This window comes from Carassius gibelio, chromosome B10 (assembly GCF_023724105.1).
Source record: "Carassius gibelio isolate Cgi1373 ecotype wild population from Czech Republic chromosome B10, carGib1.2-hapl.c, whole genome shotgun sequence".
Lineage (NCBI taxonomy): Eukaryota > Metazoa > Chordata > Actinopteri > Cypriniformes > Cyprinidae > Carassius > Carassius gibelio.
Genome location: NC_068405.1, coordinates 25,423,938 through 25,450,206, shown reverse-complemented (window position 1 = coordinate 25,450,206; position 26,269 = coordinate 25,423,938). Strand labels below are relative to the sequence as shown.

General features: G+C 33.7%; 1 protein-coding gene across 2 annotated transcripts; it reads left to right on the top strand.

Moving 5' to 3' along the window:
* Positions 1-284: 284 nt before the first annotated feature.
* Positions 285-25,167, top strand: nup155 (nucleoporin 155). Of its 2 annotated transcripts, none has more exons than XM_052566769.1 (34): positions 285-441; positions 1,205-1,369; positions 1,453-1,590; positions 1,685-1,781; positions 1,971-2,041; positions 2,738-2,830; positions 2,909-3,172; positions 3,881-3,954; positions 4,035-4,126; positions 5,175-5,272; positions 7,132-7,400; positions 9,817-9,987; positions 10,058-10,168; positions 11,337-11,431; positions 12,353-12,438; positions 12,542-12,604; positions 12,691-12,841; positions 12,943-13,009; positions 14,144-14,259; positions 15,278-15,381; positions 15,462-15,595; positions 17,037-17,228; positions 18,228-18,366; positions 18,446-18,581; positions 18,660-18,813; positions 20,020-20,124; positions 20,200-20,354; positions 20,726-20,855; positions 21,748-21,861; positions 22,958-23,078; positions 23,154-23,264; positions 23,382-23,518; positions 24,199-24,305; positions 24,527-25,167. In XM_052566769.1, the coding sequence occupies exons 2-34, from the start codon at positions 1,228-1,230 to the stop codon at positions 24,663-24,665; spliced, it is 4,176 nt and encodes a 1,391-aa protein (XP_052422729.1). In that variant the 5' UTR covers positions 285-441; positions 1,205-1,227; the 3' UTR covers positions 24,666-25,167. The 2 variants fall into 2 exon arrangements, with proteins under 2 accessions (XP_052422729.1, XP_052422730.1); XM_052566770.1 differs by having other exon boundaries at positions 296-441; positions 1,223-1,369.
* Positions 25,168-26,269: the final 1,102 nt, after the last annotated feature.

Here is a 26,269-nt window from a genome sequence, read left to right as displayed (position 1 = left end):
CATTGGAGTCTCATATTTTAGAGCAGTCCAATCATTTTGAGAAAGAAATCAATTAAATCTCTCTCTCTCTCTCTCTCTCTCTCTCTTTGAGAAAGAAATCAATTAAATCTCTCTCTCTCTCTCTCTCTCTATTTTTTTAAATGCAGAAGGTTTTCTGTATGGGTAGGGTGATATAAGTTTGTACAGATACTCTCAATGTAGGCTTAGACTGAGACTACACACTAGCTTAATATATCAATTATTTTTTTTGTCGTTAAGCTCACTTCAGTTGGGCTCTGCAACAGAGGAAAAAAAATGTGACTTTTATTTTGAAATGTGCGCGTGTTTCCGGTGCGCTTTCCGCTCAAGTCTCCGCTGCAGTTACACGCGCTTGGCGGGAGTCACTGAAGTCCTCAAACCCGCTTTCAGCTGATATTTTATGAATATAATTTTCTGTCAGAGGTGAGTTCGTTTTAATTGCTGTTCAATCAAAGCTAAATAAAGCTCGTTAGTGAACATCTGATGTCTTTGTGGCGCTCTGTGTTTTGAATAAACGTTAGCTGTGCGGCTAAAGCTACTCAACATCTCTGGTTTATTTAAATTATATTTAACTCCACATCGTGTTTATTTTCAAATCGGGTGAATTAAAGCTGCTAGTTTCTATTTTATAACTAAATGTACTTACTACAGTCACAGGTGAGCTATTTAGCTGTATAAATAATTCATATTTCGTAATGAAACAACTAACGTTATTTATTATTACCGTACTCTGAACTCCAGCCTTAGCTTTGCGAAAGTATACATAAATATTTTTATAGATTTAAAGTATTTTGTGATTACATTTGTGATTAATTTTTATCTTAAAAGTGTCGAAACCGTGTTAATGTGTGTATTAGTAGAAGTATAAACGTCTTAGTAAGTATTAGTATAATTTGTGTGTATGTGTGTGTGTAGAAATGTATAATACAATCTAATTATATTACAATTTATAAAATAAAATAAAATGTATACACGTAAATGTTTATATATATATATATATATATATATATATATATATATATATATATATATATATATATATATATATATATATATATGTGTATGTATATATATATATATATATATATATATATATATATATATGTCTGTGTGTGTGTGTATGCATAAGTTATATTATAAATAAGTACATTTGTTATAAATAAATAATATATATATTTTTGTCCAGGTGGTTTGTCGTGTCCAGTGATCATGCCGTCCAGTCTGGGCTCCTGCAGTCCAGCCGCAGCTCTTCAGGAGGCTCTGGAAAGCTCCAGCCGCTTGATTGACAGGCATCTGCAGGAGGACCGCTGTTTCCCGGACCTCTCAGAGCTCCTCAATGTCCCGTCACACAGTAAGAGATCCAGTCTGGCCGTTCTTGAGACATGCTTGTTGAGCATAAAACACGTTCATGTGCTTGTGTCTGTTGTTTGGCAGACATGCCTTCGCTCTCGGGGATGTCGGACATGGATTACCCCCTGCAGGGCCCGGGGCTGATCAGCGTGCCGAGTCTCCCGGAGCTCAGCGCCATCCGCAGGGTTCCTCTTCCTCCGGAGCTCGTGGAGCAGTTCGGTCGTATCCTACCATACAGATGCACAAGATAAACCTTGCACACTTGTAGAATTAATCCACTGAGTTGTTTGCAGTGCCTTAATTGCCTTTATACTAGATATGCAGTGCAATTGCATGATGGGAGTTTTCCCAGAAATCTCCAGAGCGTGGCTCACCATCGATAACGACATTTTTATGTGGAATTATGAGGACGGGTGAGTATCGACACATTGGGTGTCATTAAAGGACACTTGTTATGCTTTTTAAGTAACATGTCATAGAGCAGTCTGTGCATGTAAATGATCTCATGAAGAGAGAAAATGTGTGAACTTTAAATCAAATGCATGTTTCCAGCAGAATTGTAAATGAGCATTGTTGTTTATTTGTCTTGTTTGTGTCTTCAGGAGCGATGTGGCGTATTTTGACGGGCTCAGTGAAACTATTCTCTCAGTTGGACTGGTCAAACCTAAGCCTGGTTAGTTGGGTTTTCTGTTGTGCACTATTTAGTGCTCACCCTCAGAAGAAGCTGAGAATGTTATGGATTGATTTTTCTGATGTTTTATCAGTCATTAGCCAAAAACATGTGTCATGCATCGCAAGATTTTGCTCTTGAGATGTTCAGTTTTTATAATTTGATGTTTTATCACTGATTATGTTTTTATATTCCAAATATTTTATTGACATGAGTAGTCGGAGTTGTTACAGATATTTTTCACAAAAGTTTGCATGTGAAAAATAAGATGAAAAATGCATGAGAGTAAACATAAGCTAAAAAAATGCACTACAAATGCATATATATATATATATATATATATATATATGCACGTCACACTTGAACGATTCAGATCCTCAAACACATTTTAGTATTACACAAAGATAACCTGAATAAATGCAAATGCATTTAGACACTTAATTAATGAAATCAGTATTTAAAAACTGCATTTTGTATTTTCTTGCATTATCTGTGTGTAATCATAAAATTAGTTTAATGATCTGAATCTTTTAAGTGTGACATATGCAATAAAAAAAGAAACGGCAAACTAACTAAATGTGACTGATTCTCAAAAAACTAGAGAATATTTCTATTCTCAAATAGTTTCAACAAGAATCGTTCACGTATTTTATTACTAGTTGTGAGTGTACCTCAACCAACCACTATTGTTTGTTCCAGGTATTTTTCAGCCTCACATCCACTTCCTGTTAGTGTTGGCCACCCCGGTGGACGTCGTGATCCTGGGCTTGAGCTTCCCGAAAGCACACACAGGTGAGAGTCATGTGATTTAATCAGCGTCTGCACATGTTTGATTGAGTCTCAGTCTCAGTGTGTGTTTGTGTGCCGCAGGTCTCAATGACAGCATGTCAGGAGCCATGCAGCTGTTGCCAGATCCTCTCTACTCCATCCCCACCGATAACACATACCTGCTGGCCATCACCTCCACGGATGCGGGCCGGATCTTCATGGCGGGGAAAGACGGCTGTCTGTATGAGATGGCGTATCAGGCTGAAGCCGGCTGGTTCAGTCAGCGCTGCAGGAAGATCAATCACTCCAAGAGCAGTCTGTCCTTCCTCATCCCTTCACTGCTGCAGTTCAGCTTCTCCGAGGACGGTGAGAAAGACGCATTTACACACTGTTCAGTGCAGGACATGAATGTTTTAACCTGCAGTTACGGAGGCATAAATAATGTTTTGATGTATTAAACATGAAGCTTTGATATTTGAAATTAATTATTTATAGAAAAAATGATATTTTGAATGTGAAATTAAAACGGCCAGTAGGTGGCAGCAAGTCACTGTTAATAAGTGAGTCATTGTGATTGAACCAAATCATTTAAACAGGTGATTCATTCAGAAACGAATCACTAATGTTGCTCAGAGATGCACAATAGTGCTGTGGATTTTGTTTTGGATTTATTTTTGTTGTCGAAATATCACAAAAACAGGCTTTATGATGTCTAAGTCTCTTAAAATTAATTTCTTGTTAACTGAACTGTTGTAAAATATCAACATTGCATTTGTAATCATGCTTCTTTTTGGAGGAAAACACTTCACTCTGTGTGAAATTGATTCACTAGATGAAGTCTTGAATAATGTGATCATTCTCAATGCATTTTAATAGAGTCGATCATGCAATGAAAGAACGCACTCTAAATACTTGCAATAGTCTAGGCTTTAATGCATGCACTCTGTTTTTGCAAAAATACTCAATGTCAAATCGTGCAATAATTACGATATTATCGCAGACGATATAAATTGCACAACTCTATTTTGTAAGCCAAACTGAATGTTTCACTTTAAATCTTGTGGTTTGTTTCAGATCCCGTTGTCCAAATTGCTGTTGATAATTCAAGGAACATTTTATACACTCGTTCTGAGAAGGGCGTCCTGCAGGTGGGTGTCTTGACCGTGAACCGGAGACTGGTGTTTGTGATTTTTGATCAATGTTTTAATGTGGTTTTGATGTGTGTCAGGTGTATGATCTCGGCGCTGATGGGCAGGGCATGAGTCGAGTCGCAGCCATGTCTCAGAGCTCCATCGTCTCAGCGGCTGGAAACATCGCCAGGTAGAGATTATAGAAAATAGAGTTTGGATGATAAATGGATAGCTGATTAACCATTATGATATTAAAATCAAAACAGTACATTTTGAATTATTTTTCTCAAAGGGATGCATGTTTTTTTATTTTTTTTTTATTATTGATTTTTTTATTATTATTATTATTTTTTATTTTTATTATTCATATAAATTAAATTATTATTATTAATAATAATAGTATTATTTTTTATTATATAAAAATAATTATCTTTAGGCATGAGAAATTAGTTTTAAAAACTACATTGTATTAATATTATACACATTTGTTGTACAAAATAAATTTACTGGTGTTATTATTAATAAAATAACATTTATCTTTAGCTTAAATTTAAAATGAATTAGAAAATGTTTATATTAGTCAGTGCCGAAATAGTCACTAAAATATTGTTGTTAAACCATAAAACTAATATTATTTATTATATATTAACAACTTACAAAAATGTATCATTATCTTTAATAAATGCTAAATATCAGCGATTAACATTGTGCACTCCTGGTTTTTCTTAAAATGTTTTATATTGATGTTTTTACCAACATTATCTTATTATTATAATAAAGGTGTTAAAAATAAGTGTATCATATTTAATTTCAAAATCGTAAAAAAATACTAATGTTAGTTTTTGATATGGTCACCCATATATTGTGCGCACCTAGTTTTTCTTAAGTATACAAAAATAAACGAAAACACAAAACTTTATGAAACTTGTTGGAAACATGTCAGATGATTCTTAACAAGCATGGAAAGTTTCATGAATTTCTTACAATAAAAAAAAAAGATATCCTCATCTTTGGAATAAATGCTGTCAATCGAACAGTTCATTAAATATTTGAAATTATAAAAGAAAAAAACTCTTGTGTGAACTAGTCCTAGGTTTTAAACTCAACCAGTAAATTCACTGCAGTACAAATGGTCACAGATATGGTCACCATTATATTGTGCAATCCTGCTTTTCATGTTAAGTTTTCTTGTGTAATGCATGTTTCATCTCAAATGCATGTCTTTGGCTGTTTTTCAGGACGATCGACCGCTCCGTGTTCAAACCCATCGTTCAGATCGCTGTAATTGACCGCTCCGAGTCGTCGGACTGTCAGCTGTTGGCCATCACTCATGCTGGTATGATTTAGAAATGGAGACTTTAATGCATCTTGGGTCTGTATATTCTCTAAAGGCTTTTACACACTGAGGGTGAAACGATTAATCGCCTTCTGTAGGGATGTTATGATTGATCATGAGCAAGTTGAAAATCAATTCAAATACGTGACAATTCAAATCGGTTGAGATGCTAAACAAATTGTGATTCAGTCTGGGTAAAGAGTTTATTTGGATGTGTCTGAGAGGAACATACTGTCTGATGGTATTTATTCTTTTCATCTTGTATCTGTATAATGCATATTAAAGTTCATAAGTGCAGCGCTGCTTTGTTTACAGCGGTAACCGAGGAAGTGCTCTAAGCTCCCCCTGCTTCAGTGTTCTTAAGTGCTTTGTTTACAGCGGTAACCGAGGAAACGCTTTAAGCTCCCCCTGCTGCAGTGTTCTTAAGTGCTTTGTTTACAGCGGTAACCGAGGAAACGCTTTAAGCTCCCCCTGCTGCAGTGTTCTTAAGTGCTTTGTTTACAGCGGTAACCGAGGAAACGCTTTAAGCTCCTCCTGCTGCAGTGTTCTTAAATGCTTTGTTTACAGCGGTAACCGAGGAAACGCTTTAAGCTCCCCCTGCAGCAGTGTTCTTAAGTGCTTTGTTTACAGCGGTAACCGAGGAAATGCTTTAAGCTCCCCCTGCTGCAGTGTTCTTAAGTGCTTTGTTTACAGCGGTAACCGAGGAAGTGCTCTAAGCTCCACCTGCTGCAGTGTTCTTAAGTGCTTTGTTTACAGCGGTAACCGAGGAAACGCTTTAAGCTCCCCCTGCTGCAGTGTTCTTAAGTGCTTTGTTTACAGCGGTAACCGAGGAAACGCTTTAAGCTCCTCCTGCTGCAGTGTTCTTAAATGCTTTGTTTACAGCGGTAACCGAGGAAACGCTTTAAGCTCCCCCTGCTGCAGTGTTCTTAAATGCTTTGTTTACAGCGGTAACCGAGGAAACGCTTTAAGCTCCCCCTGCTGCAGTGTTCTTAAGTGTTTTGTTTACAGCGGTAACCGAGGAAGTGCTCTAAGCTCCACCTGCTGCAGTGTTCTTAAGTGTTTTGTTTACCCCGGTAACCGAGGAAGTGCTCTAAGCTCCACCTCCTGCAGTGTTCTTCTCTTTTTGCTTCATAATTTTGAAATGATACAATCTAATTTTGATTAAAAACTGCTCATGTTTCATGTATGCAGCATCTTTGTTTGGAACATGATTAGAATGCAGTGGTTGCCTCTCATTTAATATGAAGAGCATTAAATCTCTTTATATGAAGAGATTTAATTTTTATGTTATTTATTTGATATATGATTTGTTTTAAATTTCAATTTTTTATTATTTACATTGACATTATATTTATATTTGGTTTTATCCAAAGCAACTTACAAATTATGACAATAGAAGCAATCAAAACCAACAAAATGAATGCATTTAATTCATAATTTGGTCTACTATTTCATCGTGTTAAAACAAAAAAATGATGAGTTGAGTGAATCGTTACAACCCTACAGCATTACATTTAGATAAGTAACTTTTGGTTCTTCATCAGAAGTACAAACTATCCATAATGCTTAGAAGAATATATAATTAGAGGTATATTTCAAAATGTAGTAATGTTTATGATTAAAAAAAAAAGTTTAAACCATCATCGGTGATAGTAATAACTTCTCATTGTGATCTCAAATGGATTTTGATTCTATAAAAGCCAGATATACTCTTTGTATTTTATAATGGACTGAACGCTACCTGCTGCTTGTCACTTTTCATAAACAATACTATGAGCTGCATAAAAACATGCATAGAAAGTATATCTCTATATTCAGACACCAATGACAACATCATCTTAAATTGGGTTTCTGTGCAGGTGTGCGTCTGTACTTCAGCACCATCCCTTTTGCTCCTCCAAACACCAAACACATGGCGTCCCGTCCCAGCATCCTGACGCTGGTGCATGTGCGTCTGCCGCCCGGATTCTCTGTGTCCTCCACCCTCCAGAAACCTGCTAAAGTTCACAAGGCTCTCTACAGTAAAGGAGTTCTGCTGATGGCTGCGTCTGAGGCTGAAGACAGCGACGTTCTCTGGTGCATCAACCACGACTCCTTTCCCTTTAAAAAGCCCCTCATGGAAGCTCAGGTCAGATGTTATTTCCTCTTCCTGTCTGTCTGGTTGCTTCTTCATTTGTTTGGCGATTGTTTTTTTTGGAAACTTATTAGCAAACCACCATGGAATAAAATAAAAATCTTAGTTCCCACTTTTTTTTTTTGTATCCTCACAGTTCTGAGAAGAAAAGTCAGAGTTGTGAGATATAATCAGTTTATCGAACTCTATAACAGGGAATGTTGAATAAATCTCCAGAACTGCTCGGAGAGTCACTTTATGAGGATTTTACATTTCATTTCATTTCAGGGTCTTCAAAAATAAGTTTTTTTGTTTTTGTTTTTTTTACTTGAAATTATGACAAATATATTACTATGGTACAGTCGATTGTCTCATTGTAGTAGTAATAATAATAATACTAATAGTACTAATGAAAATTTTAATTGTAATTTTGTAATAATTGTATTTTTTAAAGCAATATTAATGTTTTTTTTTTTTTTTTAAGAGTAAACATCTGTTATGCAGCACTTTGCTTGCGAGGAAATTAAAGGGTTTGTTTAATTAACTAAAATATACTTTTTATGCTTTTATTTGATTGCCAGAAAAATTTAAATATCAATGCTGAAGACAAAATTATTTCTGGAGTAAAGTTTTTATATATATATATATATATATATATATATATTAGGGGTGTAACGATACGCGTATTCGTATTGAACCGTTCGGTACGACGCTTTCGGTTCGGTACGCGGTACGCATTATGTATACCGAACGGTTCGTTGGAGTAATTAATTATATTTGGAAAAAAAAAAAAAAAAAGAGAGAGAAAGAAATATAATGATATGCGTTCAACAAGGTAGCCCAATAACCCAAACAACGTAACAGGCAACGCCCCTGACACTCCCGAAGAAGAAAAAAACACCATCTTATATGTTTATGTTAGGCTACTCAGCAGGCGCTCGCTCACTCAGTACGCGCTGAAGGCTCGTTGCAAAATAGCCAATGCGTTTAACAGACTAGAAATGAGAAGATCCCCCAATAACCAACAGGTCTGGTGTTTGGGTGCACTTTGGATTCCCTTTAAGCTATAATGGTGATGGCAAGAGAGTGGTGGATAAAAAAACAACGGTATGTCGCATCTGCAACATGACAGGGTACACCAGCGGGAATACAAAAAAAAACAAACACCAGCGGGAATATCTGGGATATATGCGTCAGTACTATCTGGGAAAAGACGAAAAAAAGGAGAAACATGCACGCAGCAAACTATCCCTGCAGCATTTAGACACTATAGCTTACAGGGAATCCAACCCAAACACCAGACCTGTTGGTTATTGGAGGATCTTCTATTTCTGGTCTGTTAAATGCATTAGACATTTTGCAACGAGCCTTCAGCGCGTGCTGAGTGAGCGAGCGCCTTAGGGGCCGTTCACATATCGCTCCTAAAAACGCATGGAAAACGCTAAGCACGTCTTTCTCCTCCTTTCCACAGCGCTCGGGCAGAAGCGCTCATGAGGCGTCTGTCTTTGCTAAGCAACAATGACGTGCTCTCTCCATGAGACGCGGAAATTTCAGCGAAGGATAAATGGATTTGCAGCTCTAAAAATCGCTTGCAGTAGCTCTGCTACTAAATTTATTTCAAAATTGCAATCCATATACAACTATGATCAGCTGTTCCTTCATCTTGGCTGAGCTCTCAACCTTGTTACGGGAAAGGATGAAGCTGATTGGTTGGTTCTTGTCACATGACCCGCGGTGCGCTTGCGGCATTCTGAAAAGTTGAGATGTTTTTACATTTTGCTGTATCTAAAACGTATCGAACCGAACCGAACCGAACCGTGACATCAGTGTATCGTATCGAACCGAACCGTGAATTTTGTGAACCGTTACACCCCTAATATATATATATATATATATATATAAAATTATTTTTTCAATTTCAATGTTTTTGCTGAATTTTGTTTCATTATTTTAATTAATTTGATAATTTTTATTATAAAAAATAAGATAATTTATTTATATCATTTAAATTAAGTAGACATGCTTATTTCTTTTTTTTCTTCTTTTTTTTTGACTTTATTGAAATTGTGTGTATTACAATTTTAATTTAACCATTAAAATTGAATTTTGGTTAAAAAAAATTCACAGTGCACAAAAATTTTAATTTTGCTCAGATTTTAATAAATTGCTTTATTTTGTAAGTTTCATTAATAAGACATAAGTTTTTGATTACTAAGATTCAATTTAAGCATTAAAAGTGTCAATAAATGTCAAAATGGAAACTAAAAGCAGAATTGCGAGAAAAACTCTTAATTTATATCTCCAATAAAAAGTAGAATTTTTTTTGTTGTATTTTTTTTTTTTTTTTCATTTTCTATCCTGTGGCTGAAACAGGCTTCTTTAGTTAACGGCGACAGCACCTTGACATCCGTGTTCCTGTCTCTTCCTCCAGATGACGGTGAATGTGGACGGTCACTCGTGGGCTCTGTGTCCAATCGAAGAAACCAGATCTCCCAGAATCCTCTCTCCTCTCAATAAAGACCTGGTTCCGGTGACTGACTCTCCTCTCGTGGTTCAGCAGCACAGCGTCCCGCCGCAGAAGTTCGTTCTCCTGTCCGCTCAGGTATGACCGATCCTCTCGGTGTGATGTTCTCCGTGCCGTTCCTCTCTCACGGTGTGTTTCCTGTCTTCAGGGGAGTCACATCTTCCACAAGCTGCGTCCGGTGGATCAGCTGCGCCACCTGCTGGTGAGCAGCGCCGGAGGAGAGAGCGAGGACATCGAGAGCTTCTTCAAGCTGCACGGGGTGAGAGACAGAAACCGATACAGTCAACATTTCTCACATTATCTCAGTTCATTCACTATAGTAAGCAAACACTAGAAAAAAAACATTGAGTGAACTATAGTGTCGAATACAGCAGTTTAAAGGTATTCATCAATGCAACCCTTCAAAATAAGAGTTCGGTTTAACTTGAAGACATTGTGCCTGAAATATATTACTATTGTTCAGCAGAATGTATGTAGTTTATTATTACTAGTGCTAAACTTATTAAAACTTAGTTTTAAGGAATAATCACACAACATTTCCATGTTTTATTTTATTAGTAAATTCCCTTTGTTTGCCAAAAAAAAAAGTTTAACCTGTTAACTGCCACCTGGCCCCTCCTTTACTTCACTATATTCCAATTAAATCTTAATCTAATCATGACAAACTATATATCGTTGGAAAGGTCTAAGACTTTAGAGACTATCTAAATAGATATTTTACCAATCGTTTTGGTAAAAAAAAATTATGTAGGATAAGTAATATATTAATTTATGACAAGAGTGCACCTCAGAAACCTACATCATAACAGAAGTTTTGACCTTTTGTCAAAAAAAAAAAGTCTGTTGCCTTTTTCTGTATCACACTTTAGAAATCATCGGAAATTATATATTACTTGAAAACTTAAAATCTCAAAATTCATCCTTTAAAACCCATTTTAAAATCAGACATTGCATTACCATGAAAATGGTACATCAAAATCATGTTACAAAATGTTTTCAGTCATGAATTATAAAAATGTAGGTTTGTATCATGCACTTTCAAGTCTATGTAAAAAAATGTGAGTGACAGTTAACAGCATAATTTTCAATAATTAAAAGATTTAATGAAATCAATGTTTCATGCCTTCATTTGACATCCATAACAAAATTAAATGCATAACACAGAATTTCTGAGAGAGAGAAAAAACAACAACAACATTTCATAAGACTATTTTAAGAATAGTTGTTTTTATGCATTCGAATGCATAAACAAAATTTGATAATGTGAGAAAACAAAACATTTCGTAGCGACATAATTTGTTTATAATTGCATGCTTTTCATGCTTTTTGATGAATGAAAGTTGGTTTAACCGTTTAAAACGGAATCCTGAGAAATATCAATAGGAGAAAGTGAGATGTAATCACTGTAGATGTTTTGATGTGTGCAGGAGGGGCAGGCGTGTGCCTCGGCGCTGATCTTGGCCTGTTCCTCAGCAGCGTGTGATCGAGAGGTTTCTGTGTGGGCCACACGAGCCTTCTTCAGGTCAGATATCAGCTTATATCACTCTTCGACCCCAGGCTTTTTGATCAGTGTTGTGGTTGCTTTTCAATTTTTTTTGTTCAATTCATTTTTAACAGCCATTGTAGCTGAATTATTTCAGTATGTGTAAAGAATCAAATATAAAAAAAAAAAAGTTAAATTTATAATTTCTACTGTGTTTTTCAAGTCAATACAAAGAATATGTTTACTATTTTTTTCTGTATTATTTTCACTATTATAACAACAAACAGAGATATGATTAACATGCATATCGTTTATGTAAAATACTGAATGAATTAAGCTTAACGGACAATTTGAACTGTTTGACTCTAGTGAAACTTGAAATTTGAAATTTCATTTTTTTTTATTGAATGTTTTTTTCTGAATACCAGTAAAATAGTAGGATTTGTCATGGATTGAGTGAATTTTTTTTTTGTATGTGTGTTTAATGTATATATTAATTTTTTTTTTTTTTTTTTTTTTTTTTTTTTTTTTTTGTAATGACAGATTTTGACATTTTTACCAAAAAAAAAAAAAAAAGCTTTTCATCTTTTGTTTTTATTTTAACATTTGGAATATCTCCTAAATTATTTTTTTTTTATTAAATAATTTTTACAAAAATCTTTGTTTTTTTTTTTCATTTATTTTATTTAAACCTTTTTGTTTTATTTTGCTTTTTTTCACATGATTTCTGAACTTAATAAAAAAAATAGAAAAAAAATTCACACGCCAATGTGACTCTTTTTTTTTCAGTCTTTGTTTTTATTTAATTTGAACAATTTCGATCCGCTGCAACACATTTGATCAGTTCATTGAATATCTTAAACCACTGCAATATTCATTTCACGAATCATGATGCTTCTTTTATACGGTTGATCAAATATTGTGAGTGTGTTGCACAGCCTTATGTCTGTTATTATGTAGGTACGGTGGAGACGCTCAGATTCGTTTCCCATCATCCCTGTCTGCTCCCAGTAACGTGGGTCCGCTCTTCAGTTCCCCCGTCCCAGGTGACTAACATCTCATGTTTTCACCATTAAACATGTCCAATCACTTACTAGCTCATGTGTCCGTGTCGTCTAATGTCTAATCTGTCATCTGCTGTGATTGTAGGATCCCCAATGTCTGTCGGCAGCCCCCTACCAAACCCCAGTTTCCTTGCCACACCAGCTCCAGGTATAACCCAGCGATGGGTTAATATAATCTGTGGATCTTAAAGCAGTAGATCACCTGAAAATGAACATTTGCTCTGGACTCATTAGGCATGTTCCCGCCGACCGTGTCGACGCCTTACATCCCAGCGACTCCCATGATGCCGAGCGGCGCGCCCATCACAGCCGTGTCGTCTGGACCCGAGGTCATCTTCTCTGGGAAACACAACGGCATCTGTATCTACTTCACACGTATACTGGGGTCAGTCAGCGTTACGGTCAAACTTGAGCAAACCATTGATTCAGAATAAAAACGTGCTGATTCTTTGCTCTTGTGTTTTTAATGTTGATGCTTTAAAACAGGAACATCTGGGATGGGAGTCTTTCGATGGAGACCACCCTGACCAAAGGGGCTCAGACCGTGGCTATCGTGAGTAATGACCGATTTTATGAAAATCACTTGTGCTTGATTTATTTGTTTTTGAGTAATGACCAATTTTGGGGGATTTTTACAAAAAAATCATGTTTTTTGTTGTCATGTATTTAGTTTATTGTGAGTAATTGCAGATTTCGGAGCATTTTTACAATGCTTTAGTTATTTTATTTTGTTTATTTTTAGTAACCACCGATTTTGTATTTATATATATATATATATATATATATATATATATATATATATATATATATATATTGTTTTGTGAGATCTTGGAGCAATTTGACAGTAATGTATTATTTTGACTATTTATTTGTTTAATTTTAGTAATGGCAGATTTTTTTTCTTATGAAAAATGTTTAAAACAATTTTTTTTTTTTGACTAATGACAGATTTTGATTACTGTTTTGAGCGTTATTCTTTTTTTCTTTTTTTTTTTGTTTATTATGAGTAAAGATCGATTTTGGGGCATTTTTACCGAAATGCTGCTTTTTTTTTTTTTTTTTTTTTTTTTTGTTGTGAATAATTACAGATTTTTTAGCATTCTTACAATAATGCTTTAGCTATTTTATTTGTTTATTTTTAGCAAGCACAGATTTTGAAGCATTTAAAAAAAGTTTTGTTTTGGGAGTAGTTGTAGATCTTGGAACATTTTACAGTAATCCATTATTTATTTTTAGTAATGGCAGATTTTTTTTTCTTTATGGAAAATGTTGTAAGCATTATTCGTTTTTTTTTTTTTTTTTTTTTTGAGTAATGACAGGTTTTTGCAGCAATTTTACATTTTTGTAACCTTTTTATTTTTTTACTTGTCTTATTTTTTTATTTTGTAATTTGTTTCGTCAATCTTATATTTTAATTAGCTTTAACTGCTGTTTTTATAGCCTGTCTCGGAAAGATTTTTCTATTAGTTTATTTTATTAATTTATCATGACTTGTGTATTTTTTCACAACTATTTATTTTTACTTATACCTGCCTTTTGTAGTTGATGTGTTAATAAACTTTTTACTTTTTAAGCCATTTAGAAAGTGTGTAATGCCAGTCAAGCTTTTGGTTTATTCTCCACATCCCTGAAATCCCTTCAGCAGTGTTCTGTCTAGTTCTTTCCCTGATGATGTTGTGTGGTTTAGTTGGAGAGTACGGCCAGTTCCTCTGATCTGGAGCTGGTCTTGATGGAGCTTCAGGGTTTGAAGGAGTTCCTGGACAAAAACTCCCAGTTCAGTCCGTCTTCTCTCGGAGCGAGCAGGTCAGTGTCCTTTTCTCACTCACTTGACCTCAACAGCAGATCTAGTATTCATTTAAATAAATCAAACATAGTTATTTCTTTCGTTTTTATTTATTTAGCTTATTTTATTTTTAATTTTGTATTAGATTTTTTTTTTTTTTACTTTTTTTTTAATTTACAAAGTTTCAGATATAACGTTAATTATTCTTTTTTATTATTTTAAATATTTTTAACACTTTTAATAAGATATTTAATACAATTTATATTCCATCAATAAATATAAATATGTATTTTTCTCAACTATTTATTTAGTATTTGTTTTATTTACTAATTTTAAGTCATATTTATTTATTTAGTTTGCTACATTTTTAAAAAGTTTATATACTTTGTAGAAAATATTTTATAATAATTTATTTTCTATAAATGTACCGGTATATATTTTTACTATTTATGTCTATTTAGTATTTGATTTGTTTCTTCACTAATTTTCAATCATGTATGTATCAACTTTTAATTTTTTTTATTTAAAAATGTTCTAACACTTTTAATAAGATATTTAATACAAATTATATTCGTTCTATAAATATAAATATTTATTTAGTACTTGTTTTATTTACAAATTTTCTGTCATTTATTATTTAGTTTGTTACATTTAATAAAATGTTTATATACTTTATAAAAAATATTTTATAATTGATTTTCTATAAATATATATTTTTACTATTTATTTAGTATTTGCTTATTTACAAAATTTCAGTCATGTATGTTTGAACTTTTGTCTTAGTTTTTAGTTTTTTTTTTTATCGAATAAAATGTAAAATAAAAATTATATTAATATTGTATAAAATTATAATTGTTCAAATTTTTACATATATTTAGTGACAATTCTTTGAATTATTAAAAAAAAATAAAAAAATGTGAATTACTTTATTATTGATGATTTTTGGGTTCCTTAATTTTATGAACAACTGCTTTATTACTTTAAAAGAAAATACATGACCATAACTATGCATGTCTGTAACTCACTTGACCTGCTTAGTTTCAGCTCGCCAGCGAACCTGCAGCAAAGGCTTCTGGGATTCATGCGTCCCGATGGCTCCAGCTCTCAGCAGATGCATCAGGAGCTCCAGAGGAAGTACCACAGTGAGTCTCTCTCTGTTTCTGTGTGTCTGTGTGTGTGTGAGCGCTCAGATGTTCACCATCTCCTCCGGTTCGTTCCTCAGCCGAGGCTCAAGTATACGAGAAAGCGTCTCTTCAGGCCATGCAGCAGTTGGTTCATCGCTCGTATCAGACGCTGGCGCTCTGGAAGCTTCTGTGTGATCATCAGTTCAGCCTCATCATCTCAGAGATGCCCAAAGTACGAGCCCTCACTCTCTGTTACCCCTCGTGCTTTCTCAATGTGAACAGTAGGGATCTAACGATATCAACCTAGCAAAACTGTCTCGAAAAGCACTTTATGGATTAATTCCTTTTTTTAATGCCTTTTTTTTTTTTGCGTGTTTTTAAAGTGTTTTTTTTTGTAAACCTGTTTTCACTGAAGCTGGAGTTTTCCTTCAAAATAAAAGCTCTAATGTTGTTTCCTTCAAAATAAAAGCGTAATAATAAATATAAAAGTGCATAATAAACATGACGGAAAATTTGTAAATAAAACAAATACTAAATAAATAGTAAAAAAAACATATTTATATTTATTGAACAAATATAATTTGTATTAAATATCTTATTAAAAGTGGTACAAATATTTAAAAACTTTTTTTAAATAACTTCATATTTGAAATTTAGTAAATGAAAAAAACGTAAAAAATTAAATAAAAATAAAAGCTTTCATGTCGTTTGCTTCAAAATAAAAGCGTAATAATAAATATAAAAGTGCATAATAAATAAACATGGCAAAAAAATTGTAAATAAAACAAATACTAAATAAATAGTAAAACAAAAACATATTTATATTTATTGAACAAATATAATTTGTATTAAATATATTATTAAAAGTGTTACAAATATTTAAAATAAAAACTTTTAAATTAATAACTTCATATTTGAAATTTAGTAAATGAAAAAAACTTTAAAAAAATAATAATAATAAAAATAAAAGCTCTCATGTCGTTTGCTTCAAAATAAAAGCGTAATAATAAATATAAAAGTGCATAATAAATAAACATGACGGAAAATTTGTAAATAAAACAAATACTAAATAAATAGTAAAAAAAAACATTTATATTTATTGAACATATAATTTGTATTAAATATCTTATTAAAAGTGTTAAAAATATTTAAAGTAAAAAAACATTTATTGACTTCATATTTGTAAATTAGTAAATAAAAAAAACTTAAAAATAAAATAAAAGCTCTAATGTTGTTTGCTTCAAAATAAAAGTGCAATAATAAATATAAAAGTGCAGTCCAAATTCACAATATCTCCTTAAGTGTAGAAATTAGAAAATAACTATTGTAATTTCCCTACTTTATTACCCTAGTTATTATTATTATGTTCTGTTTTGTTTGGCTTATTAAAACATGAGCGTGAGTGTAATTTATACTAAGACTGTCTATCAGAAATAAAATAAGGGTTGAGTCTCCTTTAAAGTTCAGGTACGAGTCAATTCACTAACTTAGGTTAGTGTATTAGAATAATTTAACTTTACAATTTTTATTTTAATATCACTATAAATATCGTTTCGTGGACTTCATATCGTGAGATTCCGATGTGGTTAAATCCCTAGCGAATAGGTTTATTGACTGGGTGTCAGACTGTTGAGGCTCAGACTTCTTCTTCTCTGGTTTTCTTCCTCCGTCAGGAGTTTCAGGATCAGATGAAGGCTGTGAGTTTTAAGGATGTGGTTGTTTCTGGACGGGAGCTGAGCGGCGCTCTCATCACGGCTCTCATTAACGTGTACATCAGAGACAGTGCGTCTGTAGACAGCGTGAGCGCTCACCTGAGAGACATCTGCCCTCTGCTGTACAGCAGCGACGACAGCATCTGCTCCAAGGTACACACACACACACACAGATGGAGACACAACACGAGAGAAGCACTGCTTGTCATTCAGTTTTTAATTTACATTCTTGACTGATTTCAGTTGTTTTTAGTTTTTTGTGTGTGTTTGTTTTTAGTTGTTATTTTTAATAACGTTTAGCTATTTGAATAATTTTTTTTTATTTGGCTTATTTCTAAATTTTAGTTTAGTTTTATTCACCTCATATCTTTTTTTACATTTCAGTATTTTTAATTTTGTTTAATTTGTTTTTACATTTGGATACTTTTATAAAAAAAAAAAAAACTGGTCCTGTTGTTGTTGTTGTTGTTGTTATTATTATTATTGTTATTTAAATCAGTTATTTTCTTTTTTCATAAATTTTGTTGGGTTTTTAATTTAGTTGTTTTAGATTTTACTTATTTCAGTTGTTTTAGTTAATTTTTTAGTTATTTAGGTTTTTCTTATTTATTTTATTGTTCTTTTTTTCTTAACGTTTGTATTTATTTTGTGTCTTTGTGTATATTTTCTATTTATTGATTTTATTTTTTTAGTGTAGCTATTTCTTATTTATTGTTTTTATATGTATTAATTTGTTAATATTTTTGTTTTGTGAGTTTTATGTTCAATATTATTTATAAAGCTAGGCTATTTTTTATTCTTTGTATTTATTTTGTAGTTATTGTTTTTATTTATATATATATATATATATATATATATATATATATATATATATATATATATATATATATTATTATTTTTTTTATTGTAGCTATTTTTCAGTTGCTTTTATTTCTATTTATTTTGATTAATTTTATTTTATTTTTTTTTGTGAATTTTATTTGTTTAATTTTATTTTCTTAACTATTTCCTGACCATGTAACTTTGTAACATATTTGAATATTTCTTTATTTAACGACACCTTCAGGACCCAGTTTAGTTGTGCACCCATCCAGAGTTATAGTAGCAGGTTTTATAAACAGGAAGTTGTCAGAGCTCTCTTCCTCCTGACAGGCCAATGAGCTGCTGCAGAGCTCCAGACAGATCCAGAACAAGCTTGAGAAGGAGCGCACGCTGAAGGAGTCTCTGCGTCTCTATCAGCAGATCAGTCACCACACAGACCTGCCTCTCGTCTGCTCACAGTACAGACAGGGTGAGAGCACACTAGAACTGAACCATTCCCCTGCTCCCATCATGATATAACCAGCTGATCTCACTGTGTCCTGGTGCAGTGCGTTTCTACGAGGGAGTGATGGAGCTGTGTCTCACCGCCGCTGATAAGAAAGACCCTCAGAAGCTGGGACTGCACTTCTACAGGAACGGAGAGCCGGAGGAGGACTCGAGCGGCCAGCAGGCGTTCCAGGAGCGGTCAGCACACACACACACACACACGCACACACACACACACACTCCTGAGGTGGATCTGTAACTCTTGTTTCTGTCTAGACTCTCGTGTTTTAAATGCATCACGGACACCATGCAGGAGCTGGTGAACCAGAGCAAAGCGGCCCCTCAGTCTCCCAGCGTCCCTAAACAGCCCGGACCCCCCGTCATGACCTCTGACCCCAACATGCTGAGCAATGAGGACGCTGCGGCTCACGTGAGTCCCGAAACACACGCTGGAGCTGAACCTGTTAGATGCTGTCGTTTATTGTGCTTCCTAATCATATCAATTCGTTTTAGTAATGTTCTTGTCATTTTATGTTTGATATTTCTAATTACCTTTAATATTTTGATAGTTCAAATTAATTTCAGTTAGTTGCCAGCACTTCTGATTTTCACATTCTTTTTTTTTATTTTATTTATTTATATATATATATATATATATATATATATATATATATATATATATATATATATATATATATATATATATATATATATATATATATATATATATATATATATATATATATATATATATATATAATTTTTTTATTTTTTTTTATTTTAGTTTGTCTTTTTAGTACTTCATATTAAATGTATTTAATTTTGGTTAGTTTTGTTATATTAAAAATTACGTTTTTAATAATTTTAGTACTTGTGGTTTAGGTTGTAATTCATTTATTTATTTTAGTGTAAGTCATTTTAATACGTTAAACTTAATTTTTTAAAATGTATTATTTTTTGGGTTAGTTTCAGAGTCAACACTTATAATGTTTTTTCCTGTAATATTTATATTTGTATTATTTTGTTATTAACTTGGTAAGGATATTGAATTTTTTTTTTTAATCAATTTAAATTGTTTTCAAGTGTTTCCTCTTACATCTACATTGGTTATATATATTTTTTATATATATATATTTTATTTCAATTATATTAAATATTGATTTAAAAATTTTTCAGTTTCAGTCATTTTAGTAATTCAGCATATTTTTGTCTTTCATTTAGTTTCCAAGGCAATATTTCGAATGTTTGTTTTTCCTTTAATATTCATATATTTTATAAGTTTTTATATTTCTAATTCCTTTAATCTTTAACTTATATTCATTTCAGTCTTTTCAATTATTTATTTCATGTCTATTTATTAAAATTATTAATTTTTAATTTAATTAAGTCTTTTTAGGTTAGTTTCTAAAGTTTTCCTGTAATATTTATATTTTCATTGGTATGTTATTTACTTATAATTTATTTTTTATTTCTTTTTATTTTTTAATGTCAATGTCATTTTTCTACTTTTGAATTGTAGTTTTTGGTTGAGTTGCTAAGACTGCACTTCTAATGTTGGTTGAAGGTTATAGTTTTCCTCTATTGAGATGTTTAGTCAGAAGTGTAGTTTTGGTTTACTGGTTTATTCTCCTCTCAGTTTGAGCAGATGCTGGGTCTCGCTCAGAGATCTCAGGACGAGCTCTTCCACATCGCTCTCTATAACTGGCTGATCCAGGCCGACCTCACAGACACACTCCTGGAGGTACGAGAGATCTCACACACACACACACACACACACACACACTGCTCTCAGTGTTCAGGGTGTTCCTCTGCTCAGGTGAACTCGCCCTACCTCGAGGATCATCTGATGCACATGATCAAGCAGGACCAGAGTAAAGTGCGTAACATGGACCTTCTGTGGAGATACTACGAGAAGAACCGAAGCTTTGGGAAAGCGGCACACGTTCTGGCGCGGCTGGCCGACATGCACAGGTATGATGCTGGTTAGCCCCGCCCACTCACATCTGATTGGTTCAGAATCTCTCAAGGGCCATTAATACTGCTACTACTGTTGAAAAATAAAGGAATAATCGCATGCTTTTTAATAAACTGATGTTCAATTATTAATTCAAATCATGAAACGTATGTTAGACATAAACATTTAATTTAACAGTTACAAAAGAGTCCAGAAAACTTCAAACATGAAAAAATGGAATCCAGAAAAGTGAAAACGGAATGTTGGTAGAACGCAGTAGAAGTCCTGGTTTAGATGTTTAAATGAGCGCTGCTTTACACTGATGGAAGCCTGTAAGTGAGATCTGCTCGGATCTGGTGAACATGTGTTTGTGTTTGTGTGCGTGCAGCACGGAGATCTCTCTCAAGCAGCGTCTGGAGTACATCTCCAGAGCCATCCTCTCGGCCAAGAGCTCGTCCTGCGTCTCTTCACTGGGAGCCGACGGAGAGTTCCTGCATGAACTGGAGGAAAAGATGGAGGTGCGGATGACCTGCACTCAGTGAGATTCAACTCTCTTCTGCTCATCAAGGCGGCATTTATTTGATCAAAAATACAGTAATCTTGCATAATGTTATTAGAATATGAAATAATGGTTTCTATTTTAATATCCTTTAAAATATCATTTATTTCTGTGATGCAAAGCTGAATTTCCATCATCATGACTCCAGTGTAAAGTGTCACATGATCTTGAGAAATAATTTTAATATGAAGATTTATTATTAGAGTTATCAATGTTGTGTTGGCAAATATTTTTTTTGGAAGCGGCGATACTTTTATTCAGGATTCTTTGATGCTTAAAAAGTTTAAAAAACAGCATTCGTTCAAAATATAAATCTTTTCTGTCACTTGTTATCAATTTAACACATCCTCACTGAATAAAAGTTTTAGTTTAATTTCCAAAAAATAAAGCATAAAAAATTGACTGTACTACTGTATATTGTTAGAAATAATTTATTTTTTTAAATAAAACACTTTTTATTCATCAAAGAATCCTGGAAAAGTGTCACAGCTTCCAAAAAAATATTAAGTGTCACAACAGTTTCGACACTGATAATAAATAAATCATATTAGAATGATTTCTCAAGATCATTTATACTGGAGTCATTATGGAAATTTATCTTTGCATCACAGAAATAAATTATATTTTTAAGGATATTACAATACAAACCATAATTTCATATTCTAAAAACATTTTGCGAGATTACTGTATTTTTCAGTATTTTTGATCAAATAAATGCAGCCTTGATGAACAGAAGAGACTTCATTCAAAAACATCACTGACCCCAAACGTTTGGACGCGTGTGTGTGTGTGCACTAGTCCATGTCACGATGTCAGGTTTATTCTGAAGGTAGTTTGCTGTGATCCTTCAGGTGGTGCGGATTCAGGTGCAGATCCAGGAGACGCTCCGCAGACAGTATTCCCAGCATCCCTCAGTGCAGGGAGCTATTACACAACTCGACTCCGAGCTCATGGACATCACCAAGGTAAATGCAGACGTTTCAGTTGCATGCACTTCCTGATCTGCTGTTTTATAATAGGGCTGTCCAAAAAAAAAAGCATTTTGAATATTCATCAAATTTAAATTTAAATTCCATGTTCAGATGCAAAAACGTTGCATTTGAGTTTTAGGTGCGCTTCAGGCAGCCGTATAAAGTGGTGCATGAAATGCAATGACGATGTAAGTGTCATTGCTTTCTAATGCTTTTGTTAGCCAGTCCAGTTAAACCCACTAAATGTTTATTCATCAATCCATAGAAGATATAGTTCAGAGAAATGAAACCAAGGCATTTACACACAACACATATTTTGCACATCTTCTAAAAGAGGTCGTCTATCACCGTTACACCGCTTTAAAATGAATGCAAGTTCAACTTTTTAAAAAACATGCAACATTCCCATCCCACTGCATCATGTTTTTAAATGGAAAAAGTACTCTTTGTGATTGGCTTTCATTCTTGTGTATCAAGCATACATGATGGTGTATTGTTTATAATTGTTTAAGCAGCTTAATTAAATATGTGACCATGGAACACAAAAACAAGCATTAAGGGGCATATTTTAAAAATGTACATTAATACATCATTTGAAAGCTGAACATCGCTCGATGTGTGGTTTGTTTGGAGGACAATATTATAAATCTGGAATCTGAGGGAGCAAAGCAATCTAAATATTGAGAAAATCATCTTTAAAGTTGTTCAGATGAAGCTCTTAGCAATGCATATTACTAATCAAACATTACGTTTTGATATATTTACAGTAGGAAATTCACTAAATATCTTCATGGAACATGATCTTTACTTAATATCCTCATGATTTTTGGCATAAAAGAAATATTTATAATTTTGACTCACACAATGAATTGAGGCTTAAGACCTGGTCCATGGTCACAAATTTGGTTTATAAACATTAATGCAGCATTTCACAGATATTGGTGTTATTTTATTGCTCTAATAAACATGCATTAGTAATATTTAGCTTGTGAACCCAAAAGCTATTTTCGCCTCTGAAATGATATTTAAATGCAAAGTTCGACTAGTTTTCACCGCCCTGTTTCATGAACACGTGTTGGTCTCTCTGTAGCTGTACGGTGAGTTTGCGGATCACTTCCGTCTGTCGGAGTGTAAGCTGGCCATCATCCACTGCGCGGGACACTCGGACCCCATCCTGGTGCACTCGCTGTGGCAGGAGATCATTGAGAAGGGTGAGCGCTCTGGCTCTCGACTTCCTGTTCCTGTGCGCTGGCTCGTGTGTGTGTGACGCTGCTGTTGTGTTTCAGAGCTGAACGACAGTGTGGCCATGAGCTCGGCGGACCGCATGAGAGCCCTGAGCCTCAAGATCGTGTCTCTGGGGAAGTTATACGCGGGAACGCCTCGATACTTCCCGTTAGGTAGAGCTGGTTCTCTCTCGCTTTGATCCTCAACTAACTGCTTTTGTTCCTCTTTTGGATAAAAGCGTGAATGTAACCCCTCATCTGATCCCGTGCTGTTTGTGGTGTGTCGTTCAGACTTCCTGGTCAAGTTTCTGGAGCAGGAAGTGTGCCGGTTGAGCTGGGACGTGGGGTTCGTCACCTTCACCATGCAGGAGATCGGAGTTCAGCTTCCACGACTGCTGGAGGTGTACGACCAGCTCTTCAAGACACGGGTGCGAGAAATTTAGTGGAAAACTATTGCAATGTTTAAATTAGGAGCTTTTATTTTAATCTACGAGCCTACAGGCTGAATATCTTAACTTTCTGCATCTTATCTCGTAAATCATGGCATTTGCGACTAAATCTTCACTCTGTGCGACTACATGATGTCTAAAATAATACATTTGATATTTATATATATATTTTTTAGTAATCAAAAGGATAACAAAACAGTAATTATATTTTTATTTATTTTTCTAAATTTTATATTTACTTATTTTTTTATTATTACATTTACGTTACAATTGTATTACATTTACATTAAATTTCTTATTTTATATTTATTTTTTTATTTTTTAGTAGTCCATAATCCTTTTCAGATTAACAGTGGTTATATACTTCTTTACTTATGTTTTATAATTATGCAAAATTTCATTACACTGGCTTAACAGTGGTTGTCTTTATTCCTGTACTTTATTTTTCTAAATTTCTTTATCTATTTACATAAAAAAAATATTTTAATAATTATTATTGTATCTAAAAGTTGAAGTGTTTGTCGTATAACTTGACATGGCATCTTAAAAAGTGTCACTTTTCTTCATTCTGAAGTGTAAACCGTGTCAGGAGTAAACGAACCCAAAATCTTTAAATGTAAATAATAATAATATGAATAATTTCTCGGTGTTTCGCCCAGGACCCGTGTTGGCAGCGCTTTAAGAAACCGCTTCACCTGGTGGAGTGCATCCATGTGCTCCTGTCCGGATACGTGAATGACCCCAGCCGAGTGCCCACCTACGACAGGTACCATATTTAGTCAATATAGCATTTTTGATTAGTAATATGCATTGCTAAGAACTTCATTTGAACAACTTTAAAGATGATTTTCTCAATAATTAGGTTTCTTTGCACCCTCAGATTCCAGATTTTCAAATATTGCTCTATCCTAACAAACCATACATCAATGGAAAGATTATTTATCAATCTGTCATATTTTTCATCACTCACTCTTTGGTTGATTGCAGGCGGAGGTTCACTAACGCCTGTCTGGATAACATCTGTGGATATCTGGTGGAGCTGCAGTCCTTGAGTCCAAACGCGGCTCTGCAGGACATTATACGCAACTTTAAATCCCTTCAGACCAAACTAGAGAAGCTCCATTGATGACAATGAAGGACGTTTTCTTCTTGATGTTTTTTTTCTCTTCGCACCAGGAGTTCAGTCTTTATATTTACTGCCAATGAATAATGTTGACTCGTCCTGCCATGGAAATGTCCAACAGACATCTGAAATAAACACTTCTGATGTGTATTCTTGTGGTCATCAGCGGCGTGTAATACATGATTTTAATTTCTTATTCAGTTCATCAACTGTCCGAAGAGGCACTTACTCAAAATGTTTTTAGTTACCAATCTATGGTTGGTAACTTCCCCTTGGATGCTGTTTTTTTTTTTTTTTTCTTCTTCTTGATTCGGATATGATTGAAAGGAAACATGCTCTCGTGCGTTTTGTAATAGTCGTCAGGTTTAACAGGAGAGACTTTTATTAAAAGTACACATTTTTACAAAATCCTGCATCTATTCAACCACCCTCTAGTTTTGTGTGTGATGTATCAAATGATTTGAAAATAAAATAATAAAAATAAAAAGTTTTGTTTTAAATCACAGTGGTGTAAAATGTGTAATTTTCTGAGGAGGAGTTTTAACTTTTTTTTTTTATCACTACGTTACATTAATAATTACAATTGTATATGAATTATTTACACAAAATACTGGTATTTTTTTTAATGTATAAAACTCACACACGTAATATGAATATAGCTTTAAATCGATTTTAATGATACTTATAAATCTATATTTGAAAATTCTATATCTGGAGCCTGAAACAATCATTTCATTTTTACCTCAGAGATCGCACACGTTCTTTTCTGCATTTTTGGGCGGGAAAATAAACTCCACTTCAGAGACGAGCAAGGTGAGGTCTTACCAAAGTCCACATAATATCCATAATCTTTACATAATCGAGGTTGTCTGATTATTGTTTTGATGAATATGTCCGTGGGTTTGTGTAGGGTTGTTCGACGTGAAAAGCAGTTAACCTCGGAATGGAAATAAGGATATTTCGTAAACAATATAGTGACTTTGATCATTAATTTCAAGCGATTCATTAGCAAAAAAAGAACGAACCATTATTTAAATCGAGGGTAACCAGCAAGTCCTCGATTCACTTTATTCAGATCGAAGCTTCGTATCGCGAATCATTTGATGTAGATCGGAATTTTGCTGCGGATTCGTTAATTATTTAATTCAAATTTGAGCTTCGAATCACGGATCGGGAGTCATTTTATTCAGATCGGGATTTCTCACTGGAGTCGTGAATTATTTGATTCAAATCGGAGCTTTGGATCATGATTGATTTGATTCAGATCGGAATTTCAGAGCGCAGATCGCAAATCTTAATGCAGAAAAGTTCCATAATAAGAAAAATATTATTGTTTTATAACAGTGTAGCAAAACCATGTTTAGGATGATTCAAATACAGGAACCCGTTTTTTTTTGGTAGTAAATTTAAATCCTAAAGTAAATTTACATACAGATAGAAATATGCCAACAAACTGTTAGAATAAAGGGATCATTGGGGTTCTGTATAGAACCATAGGGTTCTTTACTCAACTCCAAAGAACCTTTTATGCTAAAAAGGTTCTATAATGACAAGAAAGAACCTTTTGGCACAAAGGGTTCATATCTTGAATTTTGTGATCATTCACA